The 26,530-nt window shown below is 45.3% G+C and overlaps 1 protein-coding gene and 1 pseudogene across 5 annotated transcripts in view; both read right to left on the bottom strand.

The window, feature by feature from the left end:
- LOC308057883 (ankyrin repeat domain-containing protein 26-like) overlaps window positions 1-10,984 on the bottom strand; it is a 66,461-nt pseudogene extending 55,477 nt beyond the window's left edge. The window contains exons 1-4 of the transcript in view: window positions 10,779-10,984; window positions 6,641-6,755; window positions 6,240-6,413; window positions 6,022-6,128 (exon numbers count right to left, since the gene is read on the bottom strand). The product of the transcript in view is annotated as an ankyrin repeat domain-containing protein 26-like (transcript). The remainder of the gene's footprint in view (window positions 1-6,021; window positions 6,129-6,239; window positions 6,414-6,640; window positions 6,756-10,778) is intronic.
- A 1,275-nt stretch (window positions 10,985-12,259) lies between these two features.
- Window positions 12,260-16,812, bottom strand: LOC308057887 (ankyrin repeat domain-containing protein 26-like). 4 transcript variants are annotated; one of them, XR_013925506.1, is made up of 5 exons: window positions 16,554-16,812; window positions 15,996-16,130; window positions 14,789-14,927; window positions 14,268-14,409; window positions 12,260-12,763 (listed from the first exon to the last, which is right to left on the bottom strand). XR_013925506.1 is itself a non-coding variant. In XM_080411911.1 (3 exons), the coding sequence occupies exons 1-3, from the start codon at window positions 16,704-16,706 to the stop codon at window positions 14,793-14,795; spliced, it is 423 nt and encodes a 140-aa protein (XP_080268037.1). In that variant the 5' UTR covers window positions 16,707-16,812; the 3' UTR covers window positions 14,497-14,792. The 4 variants fall into 4 exon arrangements, 1 of the variants encoding a protein (XP_080268037.1); XR_013925504.1 differs by lacking the exon at window positions 14,789-14,927 and having other exon boundaries at window positions 14,268-14,397; XR_013925505.1 differs by lacking the exon at window positions 14,789-14,927.
- Between the last annotated feature and the right edge of the window lie 9,718 nt (window positions 16,813-26,530).

The raw sequence follows: 26,530 nt of genomic DNA on the forward strand, positions 1-26,530 counted from the left end.
CCTTTCCATGTGCAGGACTTCGCATCTGCCCTTGTTGAATTCTGTTAAGACAGGCCTGACAGTCCATTTACCCAGCTTGTCAAGATCCCTCTGAATGGCAGCGTGGCCCAGATGCACATGTTGCAAACTCAACGACAGCGCACTCTAGCACACCACTGATGTACTAAAGAAACCTGAACTCTAGGAATCCAGCCTGAAGAGTGCGAAAACCTCTCAATTACCAACAACTAAGATGAAATAAAAGGCCTCTTCAATTCCCAGGACAGAAAGGAAAAAAAACAACAAATAGAACCTCCACATCGTATCCATTTCAGCATTCCTCAATTCCTCGATAATTAGTTCTCGTTAACTATCATCACAAAACGAACTTGCTTATAAATAGGAGATTGGTGGCCTTCCATAAATTTGTATGATGACAGCCAAACCGAGGTCTTGGACAAAATCATTAAAAGGAAAAGAAAACAAAGGGCATATCATGTTGAGTAAGTTACCTGAACTTTTGCTTTCCATGTATAGTAACTTTAAGCAATGACCAAAAACAGTTCCCATTGTTCTTTGGAAAGCAAGAGAGAAAGTCTATGAGATAGTTTTCAGACAGATCTTGATGCCCTACAGTAGAAATGGTATCTAGAAAAGCAGTATCTGGGGATCACTTGTTTCTACTTTAATTGAAGTCCATTTTAATTTTGGAGTAACAGAAGAGCTTTTTTTTTTTAAATAATATTATTTACTATCACTAATGACACAAAGCAATCACTCAATTCAGTAGTAAAGGACCCGTGCAAAACACGCAAACAAAAAGCGCCCAAACCCTGCTCTCAAACCTGATTTATAAAACCAAAACCATCAGAATAGAGACCTCCAAGATAATAAACATCACAGGTGTGTTAGTATTTGTACATCACATAACATGTTTCACAGTTGAAATGCTACTGTATAGAATACCTTTCTTTGGTTTTCCTGTTCTTGATGTCTGGCTAGGAGATTGTGGCATTCCTATATCCGTTTAGGGAAAGGCGTGTCAAGGACAGACCAAACAAGGACACCAGAATAAATGTGAATTCCCAAAAATTTGGAAAACCTAACCAGTACACTAACAAAGCTGTAGCAATGGGAGAATGTACTGTGACCATCAGCCTACTCTACAGTTACAAGAAGTAGAAGCCAAACCTATCACAACCTACAGAACTCTACTCTTAAGGGACAGTGTCAAACAGTGTAACTTAATTTACTTACTCCATTGTAGAATACCTATATTCCAATATTTTGAAACACTGAAACAGATTCTTGGCAGTTTACTGTACTGTCAACTTTGAATTTCTCTCAGCTTGACTGGTCCTTGCCCAGCACTGACTGCCAATGCAATTCCTTCGTATTTGTAGAGTGTTTTATACATACGGCACACTTAAAATCCCTCTAAGCATCCCAAAAATCTGTAGGTGCCAACAAACTTTGGAGATATGCTAGCCAGTTGTGTCAGATGGTGCCTGAAGCAAACACAGCCCCCTCCTACCTCAGTCTGAAGGTAAAAGCCCTGCATATATTGATTTGACCATGCTGAACTGTTCACATAGAGAAGCTATGCCACCAGCCAGAACGCAGGCATGACAAGCAGTCAGAGTGAATATCCTGTTCCCCCAGGGCTATAGGGCAGGCCACAACTGGGCCAGAACGGGTGCACTGACTGGTGTGAGTGTCATGCATGTGTGCTTGTGTGTGTACGCGTGTCTATGTTGTGGAACAGAAGCTTTAGAATATAAATCACCATGCACCTGCTCTACCCATCCTACTTAGTAAAATTTTATTTTTTATGTCAATGAATGGTGTGGTTCTGTTATTGCAGCTACCCAACCCAAATGTCTTTGTGACAAGGCCATAACATTTGCCTCAGAGCAACAGGGAGTCCTGCTTATATTGATGTTACCACAAATACATGGAATGGATGTGGCAAGAGGACTCCTATCGAAAATACACATGTAAGAGTTAAAAAAAGGACCTCAAGATTGATTTATATCTCCTGTATCACTTTTTACAAAAATCGAGAAATGAAGAAGCAATGTGAAACACACTGAAGCACTTGTTTCTTTTCCAAGAGCTCTATGATGAAAAACCAATGGTTTCTGTAGGGACTCAGGGAAACGCTGAAGGAACAATACACCAATATGCAGTGTGGCAGCTAAAAAAAGCTGCCACTGAAGACATACTAGAAATCTGAACCTTCGCTTTTAGAAAAAATGCATAATTACTTTTTGCCAAAGAAATTCCAGCTTCAAATCTGAAAAGTCTGTCATTCGATATGCTAGAGGTGGAAGCCATTCATTTGGAGGTTTTTGCAAGTCTGTCTGTAATCAACAAAAAGGTTCATGTTCTGACAAAAAGTAAACACTCAAATAAGCATGAGCCAACCTCTTAAATATACCGACTTGCTCACTAGAAGCGAGTATTTTGAAGAATGTTCAACAAGTGCAAAAGGAATAAGGACTACATTGAAGATCCCAGAAAAACAGGAATGAAGAGCAAGATTAAAACAAAGAATTCAAAGTGGGTATTCCTGCGTTGTCTCAAGATCAGTCTAGCTTCTCCTCTAACAGGGGCTTCAAAGCTTTTACTGCAGCCTATCAAAGGGACTCAGGATGCAGGACCTGTACTTTGTGTGTCCAAGCAAAAGACTGCAGAATCAATGCCACCAAGTGTTCCCTGCATGCTACTAATCCCTCTCACTCAACAGGCCGGGGTCATTTTCTAGGAGACTGAGCACAAGGAGAAAAAGATTCGTACTACTCAAGAAAAACAAGCCCTACTATAAACAGTCTGAGACCACAGCGCACTCTTTCTCCTCCCAAGTCCTTAACCCACATAAATATGCTCTTCACACTTACTAGGCCTCTTCAAGTGAGGATTTCCCGTAACATTGTTGACTTATGCTAGTAGTATTACTGTTTTCAAGGAACCGAGCAAATTACTTGGTTCAAGAAGCCATATTTCCCTGAGGGTGTGATTCCAAAATGAATATACAACAGTATTATTCTTCAAGCCACATACTTTAACATAACCCAGGCCTGTCAGTCATCACAATGTGGTACCACAGCAATTATCTATGTGCACAGGAGGCAGCCACAGAGTGCTGTTTGGGTAAAAGCAACATTTTCTTGATTAAACTACCTGTACCATGCGCTTTCCAAAAACAAAATAAAAAAAAAAATAAAAACCTCTACATCTTCCTTCAATCTATCAAGAAACTTTACAAATCTCTGACTAGATCAAAGCAACTATTCCAAGTCAAAGGAACAAAGATTGGCTCTAAATTAAACTCCCCTATCTGGGAAAAGTGAATTCGGAAAAAATATCCCATGTTTTGCTCATATTTCATGACATATTTAAAAAAGGAGTAATAAACTGTGTTTGAACACTGTCTGCTGCCCATTTGCCACAAAGTTCTGATGTAACACCCTTAAAAAAACCAGAAAGGATAGAACTTCCCACTGTAGGGCCTGAGAGGTAAAGATCAAACTGTCTTGTACTATATTAAAAGATTAGTTTTCTAAGATTCCTCTAGGGCTATATGAGCTCGTAAGCATAGACTGGATCTTAAAAATTAAGGAGTTGGTTTTTTTAATTTAAAATGAACTCACTGAAGGAGCTAATTTTTTGATAACAAGGCAATTCAATTGTTTTTCTGGATCACAAGTTAATATGGACTTTTTAATGTTTATTTCATAAAATTACTGGAAGTAGAAGTGGTTTTTATTTTTACTGGAATCAAACTATGTCCATGAAGATACAGTACACACAGAAGTTGCATTATTGTTTCTAACAAAGTGACTTTTCCAAGACGATTTTTCCTAAGTATGTCTCTACAGCACCTACACAGCAACAATCGTAACTGATGCTGAGAAATAAGACAACTCACTAAAGGCAGCTTAGTGCAGGTGAAACTATTAATATTAAAACACCATCGCACAAACTCAGTGGAAATCAACAAGACATGTACGGCCCTGCTAACTCATCTGTTGCTTCCCAGCTACAGGAAGATGAACAACTACTCAGGACGAACCTACTGCTTTTGCAATTCATTTTCACAATCTGAATGGCCATCTACAGGTACAAGTACACACCCCAAAACCAAAACCACTCTCACCTAGTTCCTTCCCTGTCCCCCTTCTCTCTCTGTATGAAAACCTATACAGATGGGCAATCTGGCAGGCAGAACGCAACAACCCGGTAAGTGGGCCCGTAGCACACAAACCGCAGCTGCCTTCACCCCTGACAAGAAGCACCTCCAACCAGCAACAAGTCAGCATATTCACAAAGCTTCTTGCGCTACCCCACCTGATGCCTCCACTAAAGTCAACGGCAAACACAGTGAGCGCTGACAACACAAACCCCCTAAAGGAAAGGCCACAGTGATTTTCCTCGTGAGCTCCTGCGTGATTAAAGATCCTACCTCCTCTGTCCACAGCAGGTGCACCCAACGTCAAGCCAGCAGCTCTGGCCCGGTGAGGAATGCCAGGTACTGTGTCGCCTTGTGCACCACCTTCGTCTCTGTCTCCCCAGAATGCGTATTCCACCAGTTGTTTACAAAGACTATATAGGGAAAGAGAAGAAACATATTTGGTAAAAACAACCACATACTTGCTTACACAGTTTAATAGAACAGTTAACAGCCACTTATCCACCCTACACATATTCATAGCCGTATGAATTCATATACTTGTATGCATTCACTGAGAGTAATACACACAGAACTTACTGCACGACTACTACATACTTCAATATTCACTACAGTCATGTTCACTCTAGAGGTGCATATCCACACCTACGAAGCTATTAGCTCCCGCTCGGCACAGTATTTTCAGCTTAGCTGTTAAGCACACATAACCACCTTAGAGAAGGGATACGCACAGGTACAAAGCTATCCATAAGAGGGGTGAAACTGCTTAAGACTTTAACAAAAGGGATATGTTAGATCTCTGAAACAAAAGGCTGGTAGTTCCTGCTCATTGTAGTGGAAGTCAGTAAGGACAATGGTGCTGGTCTGAGGAGAGGACTGACATGCATTTCAGTTTGCCACGTTCTACCTCTGGGTAACTGTAGGATACAGACATGTTTTAGAGTTTGTATTGGGCAGGTGCAAGCTTAGCGTCAAAACTTAAAATCTACAGACAATTCAGGGCGGAAATTTTCTTCAACATCCAGATTAATACTAGACACAGGGAACGATATGTATCAGAAGACGCCACTGAGCACAGCTTCAGGACAGCTTTCAACACACCATTAAACCGTGCTGCTATTACCGAAAACATTCAAAAGCCACACTGACAACTGACAACCTATTCTAACAATAAAGTCAAAAATTTACCTAGAATATCCATGAATAACAGCATAATCCTCAGCTGTCCATCCATTAGTGTCTTTATGGAAAAGATCAGCACCATATCGAAGAAGAACTTTTATTAAATTAAGCTGTCCACTAGATGCTGCAGTCATAAGTGGGGTTCTGAAACACCAAAAATATGTTATGAAGTAGATCATTTGACACAGACACTGTAATTATTTTTATTCCTATTTGCTCTCAAAAACTACTGTCCTCATTACTGAATGAGCAAAAGAAAACGCAGTTTTCATTAAATATTAACAGCAACCATAAAATGCAAGAGGGAGTCAAAACAACCAAACGTTCAATCTTCAGACAAAGCTTCCACATAGACAACACTCACATACAAACTATGCCACTATGCAGGAGATGTCTTTTCAAACCGAGGCAGTGCTGCTGAGTTAACAGCATGTTTCCTGCCAGAAGGGCCACCACAGACAATGCCTTCTTGTAATCCTCTACGAGGAAAGCACCCACCGAGGTATGACAACAGCCAAGTGCAGATGTTCTTTCACAAGTCACACAGAAATAGCTGCTATGTGGCTCCCTGGGTTGTTTTTTTTTTCAGAGCTCATTCTCAGGCCTCCGATTAATCCAACCTAAAGAATACTGAAGAGACCCATGCAGAGTTTTGACAAACCACTCACCTTTCACAGTGATCTCGAGCATGCACATCAGCTCCTCTCTGCAGAAGAAACTCTGCTATATCTTCATGACGTTCAGAGATAGCAAGAATAAGCGGAGTGTTTCCCTCCTGAAAGGACAGATAAATACATTTAAAAATAAAAGTAAAAAAAACAACCCTACAAGAGAAATACTAGTACAACTTTTTGAAAGAACTTCTTCAACAAATACAAAAATTTACCTTATTCCGAGCATCAATATTGGCATTATGCTCAAGTAACAGCCCCACTACAGCTGTATTAGGAGATCGGACAGCAAGGTGAAGGGCAGTGTTGCCGTCAGCATCTGCCAGATGTGGGTTGGCACCGTGCTCTAGCAGAATAGCTACACATTCTTCTTGCTGGCACTGTACTGCCTGGGAACAACACGCAAAAAAGGAAGAACTGCCAGCACTCTGTTACAATTGCCCCAGCTTCCCAATGCTGGAAAATAAGAGCACCTACAAAGCTGAGCTAACATATGCCTATTCCACACTGATTACCAGATGCATGCTTCTACGCTGAGCTGTGTAAAGAATCCTACCAGCCACCTCTCATTTAGTTGGCAAGCCCCACTTGAAAGAGCATAACATATTCCAAATACCTTCATCAGCGGCGATCTGTTATCACTGTCAGTAAGATTTAGTTTACACTTGTTTTCTACGAGATATGTAACAACATTCACATGGCCATTTGCAGAAGCAAGATGCAGAGGTGTCCTAAAAATTAAACATATTAAATTAGCACAAACAGACAACTAGAGAAATAATTTCAGGCTCTGATAAATTGATATGACCACAAGTTTCACTTTGCACAAAGCAAGCTTAAGAAATGATTTCTCATTCCGTTACCAGTAACAGCAGTTGCGCACCAAACACCCGAGACTGGCCAGCAAAACCCCTCCGCAGCATCTGCTTAGTAAGGTGCCATTTCCTTCACTCTAGAACTTAATCTGCACAGATTCCTGTGCCCAGGTGTTGGTCACTGCCTCCAGCAGGACTACACCTGTGGTGCAGCAAAAAAGACCAAAGTTTGGGAATCTGAGAACTATGGCAAGCAACCCTCTAAGTTCTGTAATTATTCATGTGCCAGAAGTATCAGAGATGTAGATGGGCTTTATATAAAGAGTATTAGCGTTTCCCTGCACTTCAAGAATTTCTGCTTTTTCTCTAGCTTGCTTACTACTGCAACAAAACCAAGTACTCACTTGCACCAAAGTGCCCCCCATAACATGCAGCAAACCAGACAGAACACTGTAATCCTGAGTACAGGAAAGTAATACCTGATCCTTCAGATATGTATAACTACAATAGTCATAATAAGCCTACTACAGAGGAAGTCCTCTCCAGGGAGGGAATACTGTGTTTCCATAATACATGACCAGCATAAGAAAATGAAACTCTTTTCTTCAAGTTAAAGCCTTGCCAGAAAGAAAAGGACTCCTTCAAACCACAGAACACCTTGGGTCTGATGTCAATTAACCAGCCTACTTATATTGAAAGAAATTGCCCAGAAAGTCCTTGCATGTGTTTCCCCCTAAGTCAGAGGCACAAATCAGCACAAGCTTCACTCTGTGCAAAGGCAAAGCACCTGCTGCTCTGCAGGACACCTGTCCCAACAGAGCAGAAGACAAGCTAGAAAACAGCTGGGACCTTCCTCCCTTGAAGGTGATGCAGTAACAATCCCACAGTTCCTCAAGAACTGAGGGGAACACCAGCACTGGCTCTGAACCACATCACTGTGGGTAGGTCCTTCTTGTATTTAGGAAAGCTCAACCAACCTTGCTGAGGCAGAAGCACAACAGCTCCCTGGCTACGGGGGAATGGAAAGGGAGAGGTACACAAATGCAGTGGCAGGTGATGCAGAAACACAGTAATCTGTAACACAGATACTTGTTACAGGGCAGCTGAAAAGCCTCCTCCACTGCAACAAAGATGAGGATGAGAGAAATACATAAAACTTCAAAGCACTTGTAATGTCTTGCTACAGACAGGGAACAGACTGGAGCACTGACAGAGGAGTAGCTCAAGAGCAACTACCACCACTTTTGAGAAATTCCCATGTAAACATGCAGGATCCTTCATCTCTGAAGAAATGACTGGCTGAGATTATCTGAAAGCTAACCAGGACTGGTTATGAAGGAGTCCACAATCATCTGAAAGCTGCTACTACCAACCACTAGGAAGCATGACAGACGTGAAGTAGTCACTATCAGCTCTGCAAACAGAAAAGCCTTCAGAAAACTTGTGGACTTGTTGCTGTCCTCCTCAACCAAGCCTCTCAGTCTGTCAACAGGAGACGGCTCTGCTTGGAGCAAGGCCTGCTGTGCTCCACAGAAAATCCACTTCAGGGAACAGGCTGGCAGAGAACACCGGTGTTCAGGGTTGCCTGTCCCTGCAAGAGGCCTCCAGTAACACCGAACTTCTTTTGCCACCCAACCCTGGGGACACTGCCCAGATTCTGTTCCTGCTCCTGCTGCTGCTATGCTGATCACCTACAGAGTAGAAGAGAACTGCTGATGCTGAGCAGCCACGAAACAACCCCACTGGGAAACAGCAGGTTGGCAGTACACACTTTGAATGGCCCTTGAGCCGACAACCCAGCAGCTACAAGCCAAGCAATGAAAGCGCTGGAGTTCAGTCTGACAGGCAGCTGACAGGGTAAATCTCCCTTAGCGATGAGCTCTGACCCAGGATCCATGACTAGCTGGCATTGTGCCTGCAGTGCTTCCAACTCTGTGCTGACTTTTGCCCATCTTTGTCAGTGAGGCTGAAGGTTTTGCTAGACCACCTCTGAAAGCTGCCTGCTCCTAACTGATGCTGCATCAAGCACACTTTCGGGAGGTCTTATGGGCTACAGGACCCACTTTATGGAAGGAACTTGTATGTGTGATACTTGCCATGTTCCTGGTGCAAGATTTTGCTTTTGGAAATCCTGAGGAGCAAACCTGAGATAGTCATACAACCAATGCACACATTTTTGCCGTTACTTTGCATTATTTCCTATTCTTCACCTCTACTTCCAATGATATCAAGTCTTCCAACACGATGAAGCCCTGAAATGCAGCTGTATCCAGTGGTCACTCACAACACACATCACACCCACAAGCACTAAGAGGGCACAGGTGGCCTTGCAACCCCCATGGCTGGTACAGAGGGCAGTGGCTGCAGCAAGCAGGCAGGCTCTGTCCACTGAATTGCTCTCAGCCGCGCTTTTCAGCAGCTTTTCAGCACTGGGCATTATCATGGCAAAACCACCACAGTGCTCATCATAGTACACTGCCTTTTCTCCCCTCCCCCCCCCCCCCCCCCCCCGGCCCTGGCTTGTTTTTTTTTACCGTTTGTGACTTTATTTGTCCTGTTATAACACTGACAATAGCCTGGCACACAGAAGGAAACCTTTCCAGAGGAAACAAAGCTTTCTAGACAAGATGAGCTTGAAACACAAAAACTAGCTCAATTTCATACCAGGGTCTGCTAAGAGCTGGTGACTGACTGATGACTGAATCAGCCACAGTGAATGGGAAGGCAGTAAGAAGAAAAAGAGAGAGACTTTCAGAACTATTTCCATAAATGCCATCGAGCACCTTGACTCTGGCAGCTTAAGTATGCACAAAAGTGCACTCGAGCCACCTTAGCCAGCATCACCCACCCTCCAGCTGCATAAACTAATACTGGCTGGCAACACTCAGGCACACAGCCCACGTGCTGACGGACTGCATTCTTCATTGCTTTTCCTACAAATCTAGACAGTTCCAGGTGTTTTCAGGGCAATAAGCTAGCTGGCTGGCAAAAGTCCAGTCTTCAGAAAAGACAGCCCAGGATGCTGAAGTACTCTGATTAAACCAGCATCTCCTCTGAATGTCATGGATGTTTTGACTCAGTCTTTTCAGAAAAGGCATTAACAGCTCAACACATACAAGACCCAAAACCTTCAGCTGATTCCCTTAGGCTTACGGTGGATCATGAGGAGCTATGCTGCAGCCCAGGGCTTCTCCTTAAGATACAACTGCCAAGTACTTGCTGTGCTCGACTCAAAAGCACATATCCTAACACCTGCCAGAAGCAGCAGCTTCCTCTGCATGGCACTGCCCAGATCTTCCAAACCAAGGCACTAATTAGCTGTACCAAGGCCACAGAGCAAACAGCAAAGTAACTGCCACCTAAAATCAGACTGATGTTGCTTTGGCTGCAACATCAGAGTCACAAAAGGCACATCGGGCAACCGTCCACACAGCACCAATACACAGCACATTTACCCTTTCCTAAACGCAGTGCTTACCCCTCTTTTACTCCCAGCTGAGGCAGTGCAGCTTGCTCAGCTCAACTACTAACCCCCCATGCTGAGGCCTCAGAGGGGTAATGCAATTGCACTCTGCCTTCCAAGTGTGCCTGGAGAATGGCCGTGAGGCTCCTTCTGCAACCCGCCCTGGCCAGGCTGCTGCCGGCCCCCTGCAGCTCCTGAGCCCCCAGGCAAGGCAACACCCCCGGGAACGAGGGCACGGAGGGGGCCGGGGCAAGACCGGGACAAGACGGGGGATGCTCGGCCGACTCCAAGGGCTCCTGGCAGCACAGCCCTGGCTCCCCGCCCAGGCTGAGGCTCCCCGCAGCGATGCTGCCGTTCGCTCCCAGTGCCCTTGAGCTGCCGGTGGCTGCAGCTGCACCTGCGGGTGCCGGCGCTGCCCGCAACCCCCCCACACCCCGCCCCAGCACCGCCCGGCGCTGCTGCCCCCCGCCGCTTACCGCTCCGCCGTGTCCCGCTCGTCGATGCCGTATTTCTTCAGTCTCTGCCGCACCTGACCCAGGTCGCCACGGGCGGCCGCACGGTGCAGCTTGCCCAGGTCCTTCAGCCGGAGCTCGTAGGCACCGGTGGGGAAGGGCTTGGCGGAGCTGCCGGACGCTGCCGGCCGCCCCTTCTTCTTCCTCCAGAACCTGAAAAACCTCTTCATCCCGCGGCACGGTCCCGCCTCAGCGAAGCGACGGCGGGAGGCAGCCGGTGGGCCGGGGCAGGGACGGGGGATCGGGGGGCCCCGGGGCAGGGACGGGGGATCGGGGGGGCCCCGGGGCAGGGACGGGGGATCGGGGGGGCCCCGGGGCAGGGACGGGGGATCGGGGGGGCCCCGGGGCAGGGACGGGGGATCGGGGGGCCCCGGGGCAGGGACGGGGGATCGGGGGATGGGGGGGCCCCGGGGCAGGGACGGGGGATCGGGGGACCCCCGGGGCAGGGACGGGGGATCGGGGGATCGGGGGGCCCCCGGGGCAGGGACGGGGGATGGGGGGGATCGGGGGGCCCCGGGGCAGGGACGGGGGATCGGGGGGCCCCGGGGCAGGGACGGGGGATCGGGGGGCCCCCGGGGCAGGGACGGGGGATCGGGGGGCCCCCGGGGCAGGGGGATCGGGGCCCCGGGCAGCGGCCCGGTACGGCTGTCTACAGAGCGAACCACCAGAGGGCGGGAAGCCGAGCGCACAGGCTGCTCCTCAGCGCGGCAGCGGCGGACAGCGCCTCCCTCAGCGGCGAGCGCGGCGGTTAAACGGCCGGCGGGCTCTGCTGGCGGGGGCGGGGTCTGCTCCGGCGCGTGTCCAGCGCGAGTCCAGCGCGAGTGACGTCACTTCCTGCCCCGCGGTGCCCGGCCGCGGCGCTGCCGAGCGGGGCCGGGGGCAGCGAGAGGCCCGGCGGGTGGCGGCGGCGCTGCGCCCCCCGCAGAGCACTCGGGCCGCTGTCGGGAAGCCCGGGGGGGTGCCGGCGTACCGGGCAGCAACAGCTCCCCGCTGGCCCCCGGCGGGGCCCGCGCTGCGAGCACGCTGGGGGGCTCGGTCTAGTTGGTTTTAAAAGAAAATGGCTCAAACTGGGAAAGCGCTTGTCGTTCAGGGCAAGGGCATCTCGTCAGGGAGTTATGGCCAAAACAGCTCTGCGAGCAATTCGCCTCCTAGTTTGTTGAGCAGTCCTGCTTGTGTGCCATCGTTAGCCCTGGGCAAATGGATGCCAAAGGAACGAACAGCAAGGGTTAATATAGCGGGAGGGGGGCTGGGGGGGGGCTGTAGGCATCATCTAGTTACCTGCCTTGCCAGGACAGGGTCAGAAAGTTACTTTCCAGTAAATGTGGCTGAGCTGGCACTGCCACAAAAGAACACAAACGCGCACTGAGGGTATGGAAACGTGGTCCAGAAATCAAAAGACAGGTCATGCCTTTGGTATAGATTAGGAGGATGGTTCCCAACTTTTGTACTGCTGCGGTGATGCCGCTAGGTAGTTCAGCGTGGTGAAACCTTATTATAAGTACCATAAGGTTTTGGGGTGATGTCACAGTCCAGTATACCCTAGATGGTTTGACTGATGGAACACCTTGCCAGCACACTACTTCCTCTTAGAAACTGTCTCTTGCCAATGAGTTTGTGAAAAACAGAGAGATGGGAAAGAAATCCTAAATCAGAGAGAGGGACACACTTCACTGTGATTAGCGCTGAAAATATTGATTACAACAGGACAGGAATCTGGTACCACTTTTTAGGGAGAAGATTCAGCCCTTTGAAATACCTTCTTTTTCTTCATTGCTAATAATGGTACAGCTCCTAAAACCTTCATTTTCCTTTCTGGAATGAGCCTTCACAGCTTTATCAAGCCTGTTCACTCTGGCAGTGTTCTCCCGACCAAAGTGGCTGATGTACAGTCACTTTCCTTAGCTGATCCTCAATGTATTAGCAGCGATCTGTTATTGTAGACGTGATCTCTAGAAGGAAAAGCTATAATAAATAATAATAATAATTTTAAAAAGACAGAAAAAAGACTTTTGTTGAAAACACAGCCAAGTAAATTCAGGTTGCAAAACCTGAATTGTATGAGTTTTGGGAAATGGCTATGAGCAGCAGCCATTTCAAGAGCACTTCTGTAATCAGTCTGACCATTTAATGGGGGAATGGAGAGCAAAATGCACTTTTTAATTGGGTGTATTTGTTTTCTTCCAAACATTAGAAGAAAGGCAGGAATTTATATACAAGGTGGCAATACAGAGTAAACACAATCCATCTCTGTGCTCTTTCCAGGAGGAAGTATTTCTTCTCCAGTCCTTTTCCAAGTGCACGCATGCTCAGCCACAAAAACTTGGGTTTTTTACAGGTCACTCCCCAGCCAAGACCAGGAGACCCTACAGTTCCTGTGCAATGTCAAATGTTTCAGAATGGTATTAAACCCCCCTGTGATTACCCAGTTTTAGTTGGTAGGGACTTTGGTAGCTGGCTGGGCTGAAATTCAGTTTCAGGCTTGGAAGGTAAGAGAGTGCTGATGGGTCCTGTGGATATAGTGTTATGGGCACAACAGGAACTGTTTGTTTATTATTAGACAGAAAGGATGCAAAATTAAAAACTAGAATCTATTACGCAGAGCAACCTCAGAACCACTTCTGGGAACTCTACTTCTGGGTCTCCATGACAAGGGAAAGACGGACTGAGTCAGCTACTAGTAAGCAACAAGTTACAGGGTTTTTTCCGCATCACCTCACACTGCATCGTGCCCTGGGAAGCAAAGACACCATTCCGAAAAGCAAACCCCCACCTGCCTCCTGCTCAACTCGTGCCCGAGACAGGCTTCAGGGGGTGACCTTGGGCAAGGCCAACTGCACAGAGTTGTTCCGAGTGATGGTGGCGTTACTCCCCTCTCTTCCGAGAGGGAATGCATCCGTCGGAGCCCGACGATGCTGCCACGGCCTCAAGCTGCAGCCAGGCCTGTGCTGGGCCTTCACTGCTCTCAGCCCTGGCCCTCACCCATGGACGTGACGTCCCAGTAGGACTGCAGACCTGCCCATCCCTATGGACCGGCCTGGTGATCTGCACTCTTGGAGGACTCTGCTTACTGTCCCCAGAACTGTCCCCAGAACTCTTCTGCTCTTCTTGGTGAGGGCCTGTGGGGCTGATCCCTGGCCTGTGTGGTCACAGACCCTGCCAGCCTTGCTGTGGCTCTTGCTTTGCCCTTCCTCTGCAGGACAGCCTACCCCTGATGCGCCCTCGCAGATACTGCTGTGTACGTAACACTTCCATCTTTACCCCTAAGAGCTACATCAGTATTACAGTCGCCTACTACTGTGACCATAGAAGGAACATCAAAAACCAGCCAAATAATTTCAGAAATACAGCCAAGAAAAAAGTAGTCAAAATCAACAACATGAAAAGAAGTATAAAGAAAGAATAAAGGTTACAAAAGAAAAACCACCACAATAACCCAAACAAAATAAAGCTCACCTTTGTTCTTAATCTGCCAATTTCATTGACCATTTTCTTCACTTCTCCCTGCAAATTAAGCTGGGACAGTCCCCCTCTCGCCTCATACACCCTTAGTTCCTTCGTAGCTCTGCTCAGCAGCCTCTTCAACCTGCACAGCAAACTAGTCATGAAAACAATGAAGCAAAAAGAAACAAAACTGGACTTTTTCACATACTCTCATGTAAACAGCACAGACACAGCTTGCTTTATCTTTAATGTACTTGACGCACCAGGAATTACCAGGAAAAAACAGTATTCCTGTGCCACATACACTTGGAGAGTCCAGATTTCACCTGAAAAGAGGAATGAAAGACTCCCTTTTTCCCAGGAGAACTGCAGGGCAACCTGCATCTGCAGTTGTTTTGGCAGCTATTGAAAACCAGGGGCTGGTGTACAGAAGTACCTTGCAAGAACTAACACGAGGCTGGCATCTGCTCACAGTTAGGTACACCTATTTTTACACTAAAGTTTAATAAAACATGACTCCTACGCAGGGATACCTCTTCACCACGCTAAAAAGCCGTACCTCTTACAGTCTTTCTGCAGATCGAGGTTTCTTTTCATTTCTTGGGCCAGACGTAGTTCAACTGGGCGTTTCAACTCTACCAGCTTCTTCACTTCCTTTCTTTCACTCTCGCACTTTCAAAAGAGAAAAGAAAGATGTATCACGCACACAGAGCACAGGAAAAATACCTACGTACAGTCTGTGCATCTAGCGCTCTCCACAGAGAAGCTGCTGGACATCTCTATCCGTTAGCCACGTTCCACAGAATGCCATGGGACGGAATTCCCGAGGCTATTCCATCCATCACTTCAGGTTTCACATCAAACAGACCAATATGTAACTACAGAAACAGATGCCCTCGCCTGAAGCAAAGGCCATCCTCTTCTAGACATAACAGGTGGAAAAGATGCTGGAGAACACTTTTGGCAGTGCCTCTGCTCATAGTAGGGATTATGTAGGTATGCACTTCATGGGAGAACATCAATCCATCCAAAGCTTTCATGGGATCTTCCACCAACCAGCAGGCAGGGGCTTGTGGAGGAATCTGATCTTTTGGAGTTCTTCAACATTTTATTCCCCTCGGCCATTACCTCCACCTCTTCTGTGTGGGCATTTACTTAGCCACATGCTGGTTTTCCTCCTCTTGGTGTTTTCTCAGCCACACCAGAGGAGAGCTGGCAGCTGTTTTGACTTTGTTCTTCCATTTTCCCTCTACAGAAAAGGAGAAAAGGGGAAGGCTGCCCCTTGGCAACTGGCAGGCGCTGCTTGTTTCCCAAGCACTCGTTCATTTACCCAGCATTCCTTCAGTATGTTTTTCTGCAAGGCTTTTAAGCTCCCGCTACGCTGAAAACATACAGCAGCTCCTCCATACACGCACTGGAAACATAAACCTGCCTAGAAACCAAGGGGTCAGAAGATGACCACACAAAATCCAAGGAAGAACTGGGAACTGTGGCCTTGCTCGATGTGCTCAACTGATAGCAAACCACACTGGGAACTCTTCCCAACAGAGCCACTCCAGAACTTACACAAAGATACCCATCTAGCTTTTATTTGCTTCCTCCGTGACCCCCAAACGATAAGGTACTCACAGCCTGAATGGCAGGGATAACAGAAAGCAATGATATGTAAGAACCTGACCAGAAGGTGCATGTGGTTCTCCTGGGTATTGGCCCGGTGCCCGGAGAATTTTCTGGGCTCACCTGTTGCAACAGTTCAGCCTTCTCCTCGTCCAGCTGAGCAACGCGCTCTTCAAGGTGGGATCTTGACTTCAAGTGCTCCTCCCACGTGCTGTGCAAGTCCTTGGATGTCAGAGCCAGCATGTTCTGCTTCTGCGTCTGTGAAGGCAACAGTGGCAGAAGAAAAAGTAAGGTGGCCGGAAAAGACAAGAGCGCAGGAGAATGCAGTAACTTACACAGAAACAGGCCTAAGCTCTCCTCCACCCATCCAAGACCTATGGCCAAGGTTGATGTGGAGTGTAAAACACACCTTAGGAACCATAACCAAGAACAGCAGCTGGAGCTGGTGGGAAGAAGGAATACTCTAGAAGCGACAGGATGAGGTTACAACTTTGGGGGATAAGATGACATGCACACACACACACAAAATCACCCTACAGCTTTCCTGCAAAGCTCCTCTGGTTCCCTCTATACTTCAGTTTTCGTAAGAACACTGCAAAAGGTGGTGCAAAAGGACAACATTCGCTCCTACTTTCAACAGCTACACTCAGATTTATTCATATAGTTACAGACATTAAGTACCTTAGTTTTCAACTTTCTTTCCAACTCCTTTTGCAAGCGCAGCTTGTCTCTCTCCAGGTCACTGTGGTAGCGTGTAGTAACTTCAAGTGAAGCTTCTGGCATAGATTGCTTTTTAGGTGCATCAGCAAGCTCCTGCTGCAGTTGTCCAAACATGCCCTAACAAAACAGTTAAATTAGCATGAAGAAAGTTCTAAGAACATGAAATACGCCTTTAACTTATTTTATTATACAATTAGACCTGTCTAGATTGAACCCAAAAGTATGACATTTTGCCTGCCAGCAGCAGGCATCTGCATGGATGATGACCTCTCGTCATCTTTCTCAGCTGAGAACCTTTGACTATCAGCAGCTGTTCACGAGGATTTCTGTTTCCTAACACATAAAAAAGGCTCAGGTATCGTTCTTCCTTGAACAATACACAGGAACACACTGCAATCAGGTATTTTTTTCCTGACAAAACCCAAAGAAATCTGTTGTGATCTAAGAGCCACAGTTTGACTGCAAATATTACTCTGGTGACTGAAGGCAGGACTTTGTGTTAGATTGTTCTTTCTTCTGTTTCTTCACTATACAAATACAATTAAATGAATACAAATATCTGAAAGCTCCTTTGAGATACACTTTAAGGGTATGTTGAATCACATCCTCTTGTAGTCTTCTTACTCAGCTCGTTTTAGAAGTACTGATAGATTAGGTTTACAAAAATCTGCATAGCTCATATATATATATAGCTATATACATATACACACACTCTCTCACATGATCTTCAAAAGGAACCCATTATTTTGGTAGTAAGAATACAAAGCAAGTCACAGTTTACAATGATTGACAGTACTGCTGGAGTGTGGCTACACATCATAAAAGGGAAAGCTTAAGGTCACCGTCTGACATGAACTTTGAGGAACAGGTAGGCCCCTCAGAACCCTCAAAACACATACAGAAATCAACAGCTGGACATTACTAATACTCTTCAATCTTGATAGCAGCTTACAGAGAACCTATTTTTTCCCCTCTATAGAAGCTTCATATAAATCTATCCCCAACCACTTCACTTCTCTGTACCTTCATTTCTCAGCCCTCGTGTATTGGATGGTTCCTCCTTTTATACCACTCTCATTCATGTCATCAGTGCAATACTTACATCAACACCATCAAATACTTAAGACTATTCTATAGGGCATAACATGGACTAAGGAAAATAGATGAAAAAAAGTTCTAGAGAAGAATCACCTTTCTTGATCAAAGCTTAGACTTGGATACCTTTTTTCTGTTCTCTGCTTAGATCTGAGGACTAATATCCCCGTTGCCAAAACTTTCCGCAATTCCGAGAGAAACATAACAAACCAGAACAAATCAGTATTCTTTGGTCCCATGCATATAACTTACACCGGATACATTGTAGGAACAAACTAATTTCAAGAATGGACAAACTTTAAATTGTTCTTTCTACGCATATACTTTACCTGTCTTTCTACTACGTCAGTCTCATATTTAAAGACTTGTTCCCTTAAATCAGTGCACTTGGCATTTAAATCCTTGTTTCGCTCTTCTATTAGATAAACTTGCTTTTCTGTATCAGCTCTAAGTTTGCTGAAAATGTCATTAAAACAGTGCTGCACATAATCCACTATTTTTTCTTTCATGATCCTCTTGTTCTGCATCTCTTCCCATTGCTGATGGAGTAAAAAGGTTTTCACTCTGGAGCTGGGCCAATCGCTCCTGCAAGGACTCCTGTTTTATTACAGGTTTGCTTACTGGATCTTTCTCAAGTTGTCGAGCATGATCACATTCCTTTGCCCGACACTGGCCTTGACTTAATTCTTTTTTGCCATTTCTAAAAGCAAAGCTTTTTCTCTGAGCATTTGCTTCAACTGGTGAAGCTCATTTTCTAGCCTATTAGCTTTGCTTTTAGCTTTACACAGCTGCAGAGACAAGCTCTTGTTGGTTTCTTGCACGCCAGAGAGGTCACGATGGAGCTCGACTTGCAAGCAAAGGCATTCATCACGTTCTCTGTGAAATCTTCGTTCAGCATTGCTTTTTGATGACAAATGAAGTTCAAGTTCTTGAACTGCAGCGTTCAGGGAGGAACGAAATGATTCAATTTCTGTCTCTAGTCTGTCTTTGCTTTTGTTTGTCTGCTCAAGTTTGGAAGTCAGCACTGCAGATTCTGTCTTTAGTAAGTCCAGCTCCGTGTTGAACTGAAAAAACATTTGTCTTAACGCTTCCTTGTTCAGTTTAAGTTCCTTTTTGAGAGCTTCATTTTTTTCTTTCAAGGTCTCATTTTCCTTTAAATATTTTCCTTCTTCCTCCTGGTGCCTAAGTCTTACTTGAGTGAGTTCTAGCCTTAGCATAGCAATCTCATCTTGTAGTAACTGATTCTTGTACAACAGATCCTGTTCTCTGTCAGTGCTGGATTCCTGAAGGACAGGGAACATGAATAAAGAGCCAATTGGGAAATGAATCTACAAAAAACCTGCAGCAATAAACTGCATTTTAACATTTCTAGTACTAAAGCATGACTTCAAAGATGAAGTTTCAGGCAATAAGCTACTCTGTGAACCCATGCACATGTACAACGTACGTACACAACGGAAGTGCAACATATCCTTAAAACCTAAATGAACATCCCAAATATACAGTTACGTTTTTTTCCCCCCTTAAACCAGCAACCAAAGCTTTTAAAATGACAGCGCTTTCTTGTATGTGCATGCCTTTATAATACTGCCTTTAAGGTTGAATTAGTTGTGCTACAGATCTGGTAAACACAAGGCCAGAAAGGGTATTTTCCTTCTCAAATGTCTTCTGAACACTTATCCTTTTGTGTTACTGGAAGTTAGCTATAAAACTCAATCACCCCCGGAATGCAATAGTCCTGTATATTTCCTCTTTATTGTATGTATAACTTTTTTCCACTTAAACACATTCACCCTACATTTACTGGGCAGCACAGCCAAGAACAAAAAGGCTTCCAGGCACTGCACATTCTTTAGGAAATTCAGTAAACTCTTTTCAAGATCTTTTTTAATACAGTGTTTATGATTGCTTTTTCTCCTCCAGTTACTCTAACTCTTACAGAGAGTTGAATTCATTGCTGATATTCGATCATAAAATTTTAGTTATGTGGAGGTGGAAAAGAAAGGCATACTTGAAGTAAGTTCAATAAGGGAATAACTAATTTAAAAAAAAAAAAAAAAAGCAATGGAAACACAAACACTGTCAAACAACTTTCTTCCTGGTCAACCTTGCCATAGGTAGCTAGGTGTTTCACTGCTAGAAAGCCTAAAAAGTGATGACGAAATGTCTGTGAAATGACAAATAACAGATAGGTTAAGAAACGGTGTAAACAGTGTCTTCTATTAGTTTCCTACTTGCACAAGTAATTCAGGTACATACAGGAGTGATGCTGCTTTCCAGAACTTTTAGACATAAGAGAAAACAAGAAAGGTATTTACCCAGATAAGTTACACTGGTAAACAGTAAATAAACCATCAAGAAACAGAAAAAGTTATGTAAGATTTATTATGACTTTAAAACAAACATGGTGAAATTTAATTTATTATTAGAAAAAAAAATCTGCTTACCTCTGATTTTTTTCCTATAGATCTTCTTGTCCCTTCTTCTAGTTCCATTTGTCTCCCAAGGTGGTTGTTCAAAATTCCTTCTTGAAGGGCTCTGGCCCTCTTTTCCTGAGAGAGCTGTCTCTGTGTTTCATCACGTTCCTCTTCAACCTACAGTAATACAATAAAACTGCTTGCATCTGAAGAAAAAACAGAGCTAGCAATACATCTTCCCATTCTCCCTTGCATACTTGAAAACATTTTTGATTCCCCACCGTTATGATAATCCACCTATAAATAAATAAATTTAAATTTTCTTATGAAAATTTAAGAAGGCGAAATACAGGATGTTTTGTAGTAATTCAAAAAAACGTAAGGCTTTGCCTGAAATACAAATGAAACCTCAATTTTGAAAAAGGAAAAAAGGAATAATAAACTGCAAAGCAAAAAAAAAAAAAAACCAGCCCAATTGTGAACCAACTGTACCCTACTGTTCTCAAAACCTGACAATTGTTATCCAACGCCTCTTCCGTGAACAAAGCGCCTCCTTCTCTAGGCATACTGGAATACAATTGAAAAGAAGCAGAAAATAAGACAAAGACTTTAATTCATTATTTAATATACCTGTTTCAAGAGCTTTCTCAGTGTTCTTAACGCCATTTCTAAATTCCTAGAGTGTAACTCAAGTTTCTGTTTCTCCTCCATCTCTTTACAATATTGATCTTCTTTCCTTCGGAGGTCTTCTCTCATTTTCTCACACAGCACTTCTACTCTGAGCCTCTTTTCTTCTTGTTGTTTCAAAGAACATCTGGGATTTAACGGAGGATTTGAGAAACAAAAGCACTGATATAAAAGTAGATATTCCAACATGATGAACTTGCAGAGACAACTCAAACCATAAAAAATGTTAAATGTTTTCAGAGTTCATATTTTTACTGTACTTTTCAACTTTTTAAAGAATTCTAACTTCATTCCGTTGTGCATGGTATCAGTTGTACAAGATAGAGAAAAAAAACTTTGGGTGATTTATCCGTTATTTGTAAGTTTGTATAGGGAAACACACACCAGTGTGCACACTAGAAAAATAAAATTAAAAAAACCCATCTTCATATTACAGCCATTTTGTTGAAAAAGGAGTTTGTTGTCTCATCAGATCAAAGCATCGTAAACTTACTATGGTTAGTATACATTTTCTTAGTATACTTAGCATTGCCTACATATTACGGATTCAGTGACCAGAAGTAATACTGGTGAATCAGCACGCCACTTACCTATGGCAGACCCGACAATTTTTCAGCAGCCTTCTGTAAGTCTAAAACAACTGCTGACCACAGGCAGAACAAGCAGCTTCTGTTTACTCAAGAAGGATGTCAGTGTTCAAAACCAGATTCAGAAATGCATGGGGTTTAAGCTGAATACGATTAAAAACAGTTTTAAACCTCAGTTGGATCTACCTCTGGGAGAAACTACAGCAATTTCATTTTGAAGCTGACTTACAAGGAAAGCCTTATGGAAGGTCAGCTTCTTTACCAACTGAAACAATCAGCAATGAGCACTGACATGGTAAAAAACGGTCCATGGTGTGCCCACGGTACCCAAACAAGAAAGCAGCTTTGTGTTTGATCATTATTTTGACTATTTTTTCCCATATACTCACAATAGTGGACAAAAAAAAAAAAATTAAAAAAAATCAAGTGTCAACCTAAGGGAAGAACTGCCAATTGAAAGCCTGCTTTAGAAATTCCGCAAAACAAGAATCAACCACCACTAAAATCACTTGAAAGACTGACAGAAACATTTGTATTTGAATGGCGTATATTGCAAGGAGAAAGCTTTACATGTAATTTCTAGTGTAATTTCGCAAAAAGTGTAACTTTTGAAAGTATAAATTTAACGCTGCTTGGAGAATTCACTTAGAATGAAAATACTACTTCTTTATACTTGACAGATGTTTGAGGATTTTGAACACCTGCTGAAGTCAAACCCAGGCCAAGCTGGGACCGGCCTCTCTTCCTCGTACCCCCCTCCCCCGCGCTGGGAGGCCCAACTCCCCCAGGCCCAGCTCCCGCAGCCTCCCCTCACAGGGCTGGTGCTCCTGCCCCCGGGCCAGCCCGGCATCTCCCTGCCGACCTCACACGGACTGGGCAAGATCTCCTGGGCTGGGCGGCCAAACACCGGGCCCCGGGCTCGAGACACAGCTCAGCAAGCCCTGCGGAGGGGTGGGCACTCACTGCCCCCAGGGCCCTGGCACTGCTGCCCTCCATACAGCCCAGGCCGCTGCGGGCCGCCCCAGCTGCCAGCTCACGGTGGCTCCTGCTGAGCTCGCTCTCTGCCTGGGCCGCTCCCCAGCCACGCCGTCCCACCGGGGATCACCACAAGGAGATCTCCCCTCCCAGGCCAGGGCTCTGCAGTTGTCCTTGCTGAACTGCCTACGGTGCCTGCTGGCCACCCCTGTCTGACGTGATGTCAACAGCGATGAGAAACCTCACACCTCCGGGTCTAGCTCAGGAGTGTGGGGAAAGGGGCAATCCCAAACTTGACCTTTCCAACAAACAAACAGGTAAGCAAACAAATGCTCTAAGCTCTGGTTTGACTTGCACTGGGTGGAGTAACCAGAAACCCTAGTATTATAGGCCAACTGAAGCCGCAAGGACAAAATGAAAAAAAAAAAAACACCACCCAACCATCTCTCAAATCTCTCTTATAAATCTGATTTCCCCATACACACTCTCTTGCTCTTTTCTTGCTAGAAAACAAAGTTAGAACAACATCCAGAAGACTGTACATGGAGCTGGTATCCGGACGTTTTTCCCCTCTCCCATTATCTACTTCATAGCATAACTGGCCCACGGGATTCAAAAAACCCAAACCCAAAAGACTGGAAACTTCTCATCCTGTTGCCTGCACCATCAGTGTCTTTCGGAACAAAACCACTGACAAGATAATACATTATCAGACCACAATTTACATACTTAAGGCTTTGGATATCCCTTTTCCATTCTGCTGCTTGGTGAGCCAATACGGATTTCAAATCTTGAGTCTTCTCCGCTCTGAACTGTGACTCCTCCCTTTCATCTTCCAATTTCCTTACTTCTCTTGAGAGCGCTTTATACTGATTTTTCTGACGTTCTATTCTCTGTTCATATTCAAGAAGTATGTTTTGCATTTTCAGCAAAGTAGCAGAACCTGTTTTGAGACAGAAAAGACACAAAGCTGCACAAATACTGCCCAATGTATAAGCTGTTCAATGCTTTGCTGCATTAGGTGCAGGTGGCAGGTCTCGGTAGCGGGAAGGTCCCTGTGAGAAGGAGCCAGGGGTCGTTCCGTGCTGGACATGGACGGTTTCGATGGACCCACCGCAGGGCACAGCTGAGCCTCTCAGCCGTGCTGGCAGCTCCTCAGGAAAAACAAATGTAGGAAAGGGTGAAACCACCACACGGGCAGAGAAGGGGAAAAGCATGTGAAAACCAGCCCCGCAAACGAACACCCAGGTCAGCAAAGGAGGAGGGAGAGGTGCTGCTCCAGGTGCCAGAGCAGAGATTCCCCTGCAGCCCCTGAGAGAACCATGCTGGAGCAGATACCCACAGCGCAGTGCTGCGCAGGACCCCGTGCCAGAGCAGGCGGATCCTTCCCGAAGGACCTGCGACCCATGGAGGGCCCAGGCTGGAGGAGATTTTCCCCAAAGGACTGCAGCCTGGGGGAGGACTCACACTGGAGCAGGGAAAAGGGACGAGGAAGGAGCAGCAGAGAGAAACTGCTACGTCCCGACTGCAGACCGCAGCCTCCCCGTGCTGCCTGGGGAGGTGGCAGGGAAGGAGCGCAGCAGAGCTTGAGCAGGGGGGGTGCCGACGTGTCCTTCTCAGGTTTGGGGTCTTTGTTTCTCACTATCCAAATGTATTTTAATCGGTGGAGTCCGTTTTGCCAGTGACAGTCACTGGGAAGTGACAGCCCTGCCTTCACACTGACCCACAGGCTTTTTCACCCCGTTTCGTCAATGAGGGGCAGTGGCAGCACTGGGCGGGGAGTTTGGCCTTCAGCCAAGGTTAACACTTGCCTAATGAAATTTTAGCATAGTTTAAGAGCCCTAGTAAGTGATGCTTATGTTTATATAATGCCTTGTGCATATATGCAAGCATCTTATGACAGTTGAAATTTGTTATATATATGTACTTATTATTTTTAAGCAAAGCCATTATTTTGCTGTACTCTTTCTCATTAGCTGTTGAGGGGTGTGCTGGTTGTGGCTGGGATAGTGTTAATTTTCTTCACAGTCGCTGGTACAGGGCCATGTTTTACAGCTGTGCCGCAAACAGGGTTGGTAGCACGGGGATGTGTTCCTTATGGCCCAGCAGCGCTCAGAGCCAAGGCCTTTTCTGCTCCTCACCCCACCCCACCAGCCAGCAGGCTGGGGGTACGCAAGGAGCCGGGCCGGGACACAGCTGGGACAGCTGACCCCAGCTGACCCAAGGGACGTGCCATGCCACACGGCATCATGCTCAGCATATAAAGCTGGGGGAGGACGAAGGAAGGGAGGGACATCCAGAGTGATGGCACTTTGTCTTCCCAAGTATTTGTTATGCGTGACGGAGCCCTGCTGTCCTGGAGATGGCTGAACACCCGCCTGCCCATGGGACGTGCTGGATGAATTCCTTGCTTTGCTTTGCTTGCGTGCGTGGCTTTTGCTATTAAACTGTTTTCATGCCGACCCATGAGTTTTCTCACTTTTCCCTTTCCGATGCTCTCCCCCACCCCACTGGGGTGGAACAAGTGAGTGGCTGTGTGGTGCTTAGGTGTTTAGGTGTGGCTGGGCTTAAACCACATCAAGGGGATATAAAGAAGAAAAAGCTCTTGCTGACTTTTGATGACCGCATTAGAAGGAGCTGAACTGTACTTTGCAAGAAACTGCTTCTCCAGCTCTGACTAGACAGAGAACCAATGATAACGTAAGGCACGTCGGCTGGCAATGCAGGCAACATCTCAGGTTAAGTGACAGTTTCACAGCTTTTGAGGGGGATCTCTAGTCACAAAGAGATACTATATCAAAATATGAAATTAACATACTTTGGAGTGCATACAAAGAAATCATGTTTTAAGGGGAACTTGTAACAGCTGAAGACAGAGACTTGAAAACATACCCATATGAACCACACTAAGCTCTTCCAACAGCAGCATAGTCTCCTTGTAGGTTGAAGCTTGTAACCGGACATCCTCTGAAGGTGGGTCAGATGAGTGAGTTAAACCAGGGTCATCAGTTACTTCCACTGGTATGCTGACCTACAAAAAATACAGTACTTTCTGTAATTCCACTGTCTAGTATTACAGACCATTACAAATGCAGGAATGATTCATTCTCTCCTTCACAGCCCACAGATTTGTCTCAAATACAATAAAGCTGCATACCAGCAGCAATTTGTACATCTGGTTGATCACTACATAAACACTGCTCCCACCTAAGTGATTAAAAGCTGATAGAGACTGTTTATCAAGAAACTAGTTTTACAGTACCTCGTTCCTTTCACTCCTGGTTGTTGCTGCAGGTCTAGAAAACAAGAAATATATTTCAGTACTGAAATGCTTACTTTGCATTATGAATAATACCTACAGTTGCTTTGAAAACTTAATTGCAGAACTGAATTAAACTAAAATCTGGTATAGTAACTTTGCTAGATATAGTTCAAGACTGAAACAATTATTGTGTGCTATTAATGTCTACTGGAAGGCTAATTTTTCCGCAAGATATTAAGCAAATAGTTGAAATAACTGTTCCCTAAACTTCACGCAAAGTGACAGAAATCTTACAGCTACAGACATGTAGCTATACGCTTACGTGCATTCCCTGTTTAATACCAGGGGTTTAGCTCTCTTCAGTACCGAGAATCCTTCTCCTACAGGTCAATGAACTGTAATTTTGGATTCTCTGGTGTCCTGGGTCTGGCTGGGACGCAGTTTATTTTCTTCACAGCAGCCCACACAGGGCTGTGTGTTAGATTTCTGACCAAAACAGTGTTGATAACACACCAGATTTTTAGCTAGGGCTGAACAGTGTCAACAACTTCTCTTTCTCACTTTGCCACAACCCACACAAGTAAGTTCAGGGTGGGCAAGAAGTCAGGAGGGTACACAGCTGCAAGAGAAAAGGTGGAGCAGGGAGCAGGGCAAAAAATCCTGAGATACCTGCAGTGAAAAAACTGAGATACCTCACCCTTTTTAAACACATGAAATACTTCTATGCCTGTGCACACACACTCATGTAATTAATCAGAATTCGTGCACGTGACCTTATTGTTGACTTGGCCAGCATGTTCAAAAGCACTCTAAACAGAAGTGAAGTGTTTGTCAACACAAAGCGCATCAGGTAGTCACAGGAAAGAACAAGAAAGAACAAGAAAGAACATCAGGTGGTCACACGAAAGAACAAGA

Source organism: Falco punctatus, assembly GCF_963210335.1.
Source record: "Falco punctatus genome assembly, contig: scaffold_31, whole genome shotgun sequence".
Classification (NCBI taxonomy): domain Eukaryota; kingdom Metazoa; phylum Chordata; class Aves; order Falconiformes; family Falconidae; genus Falco; species Falco punctatus.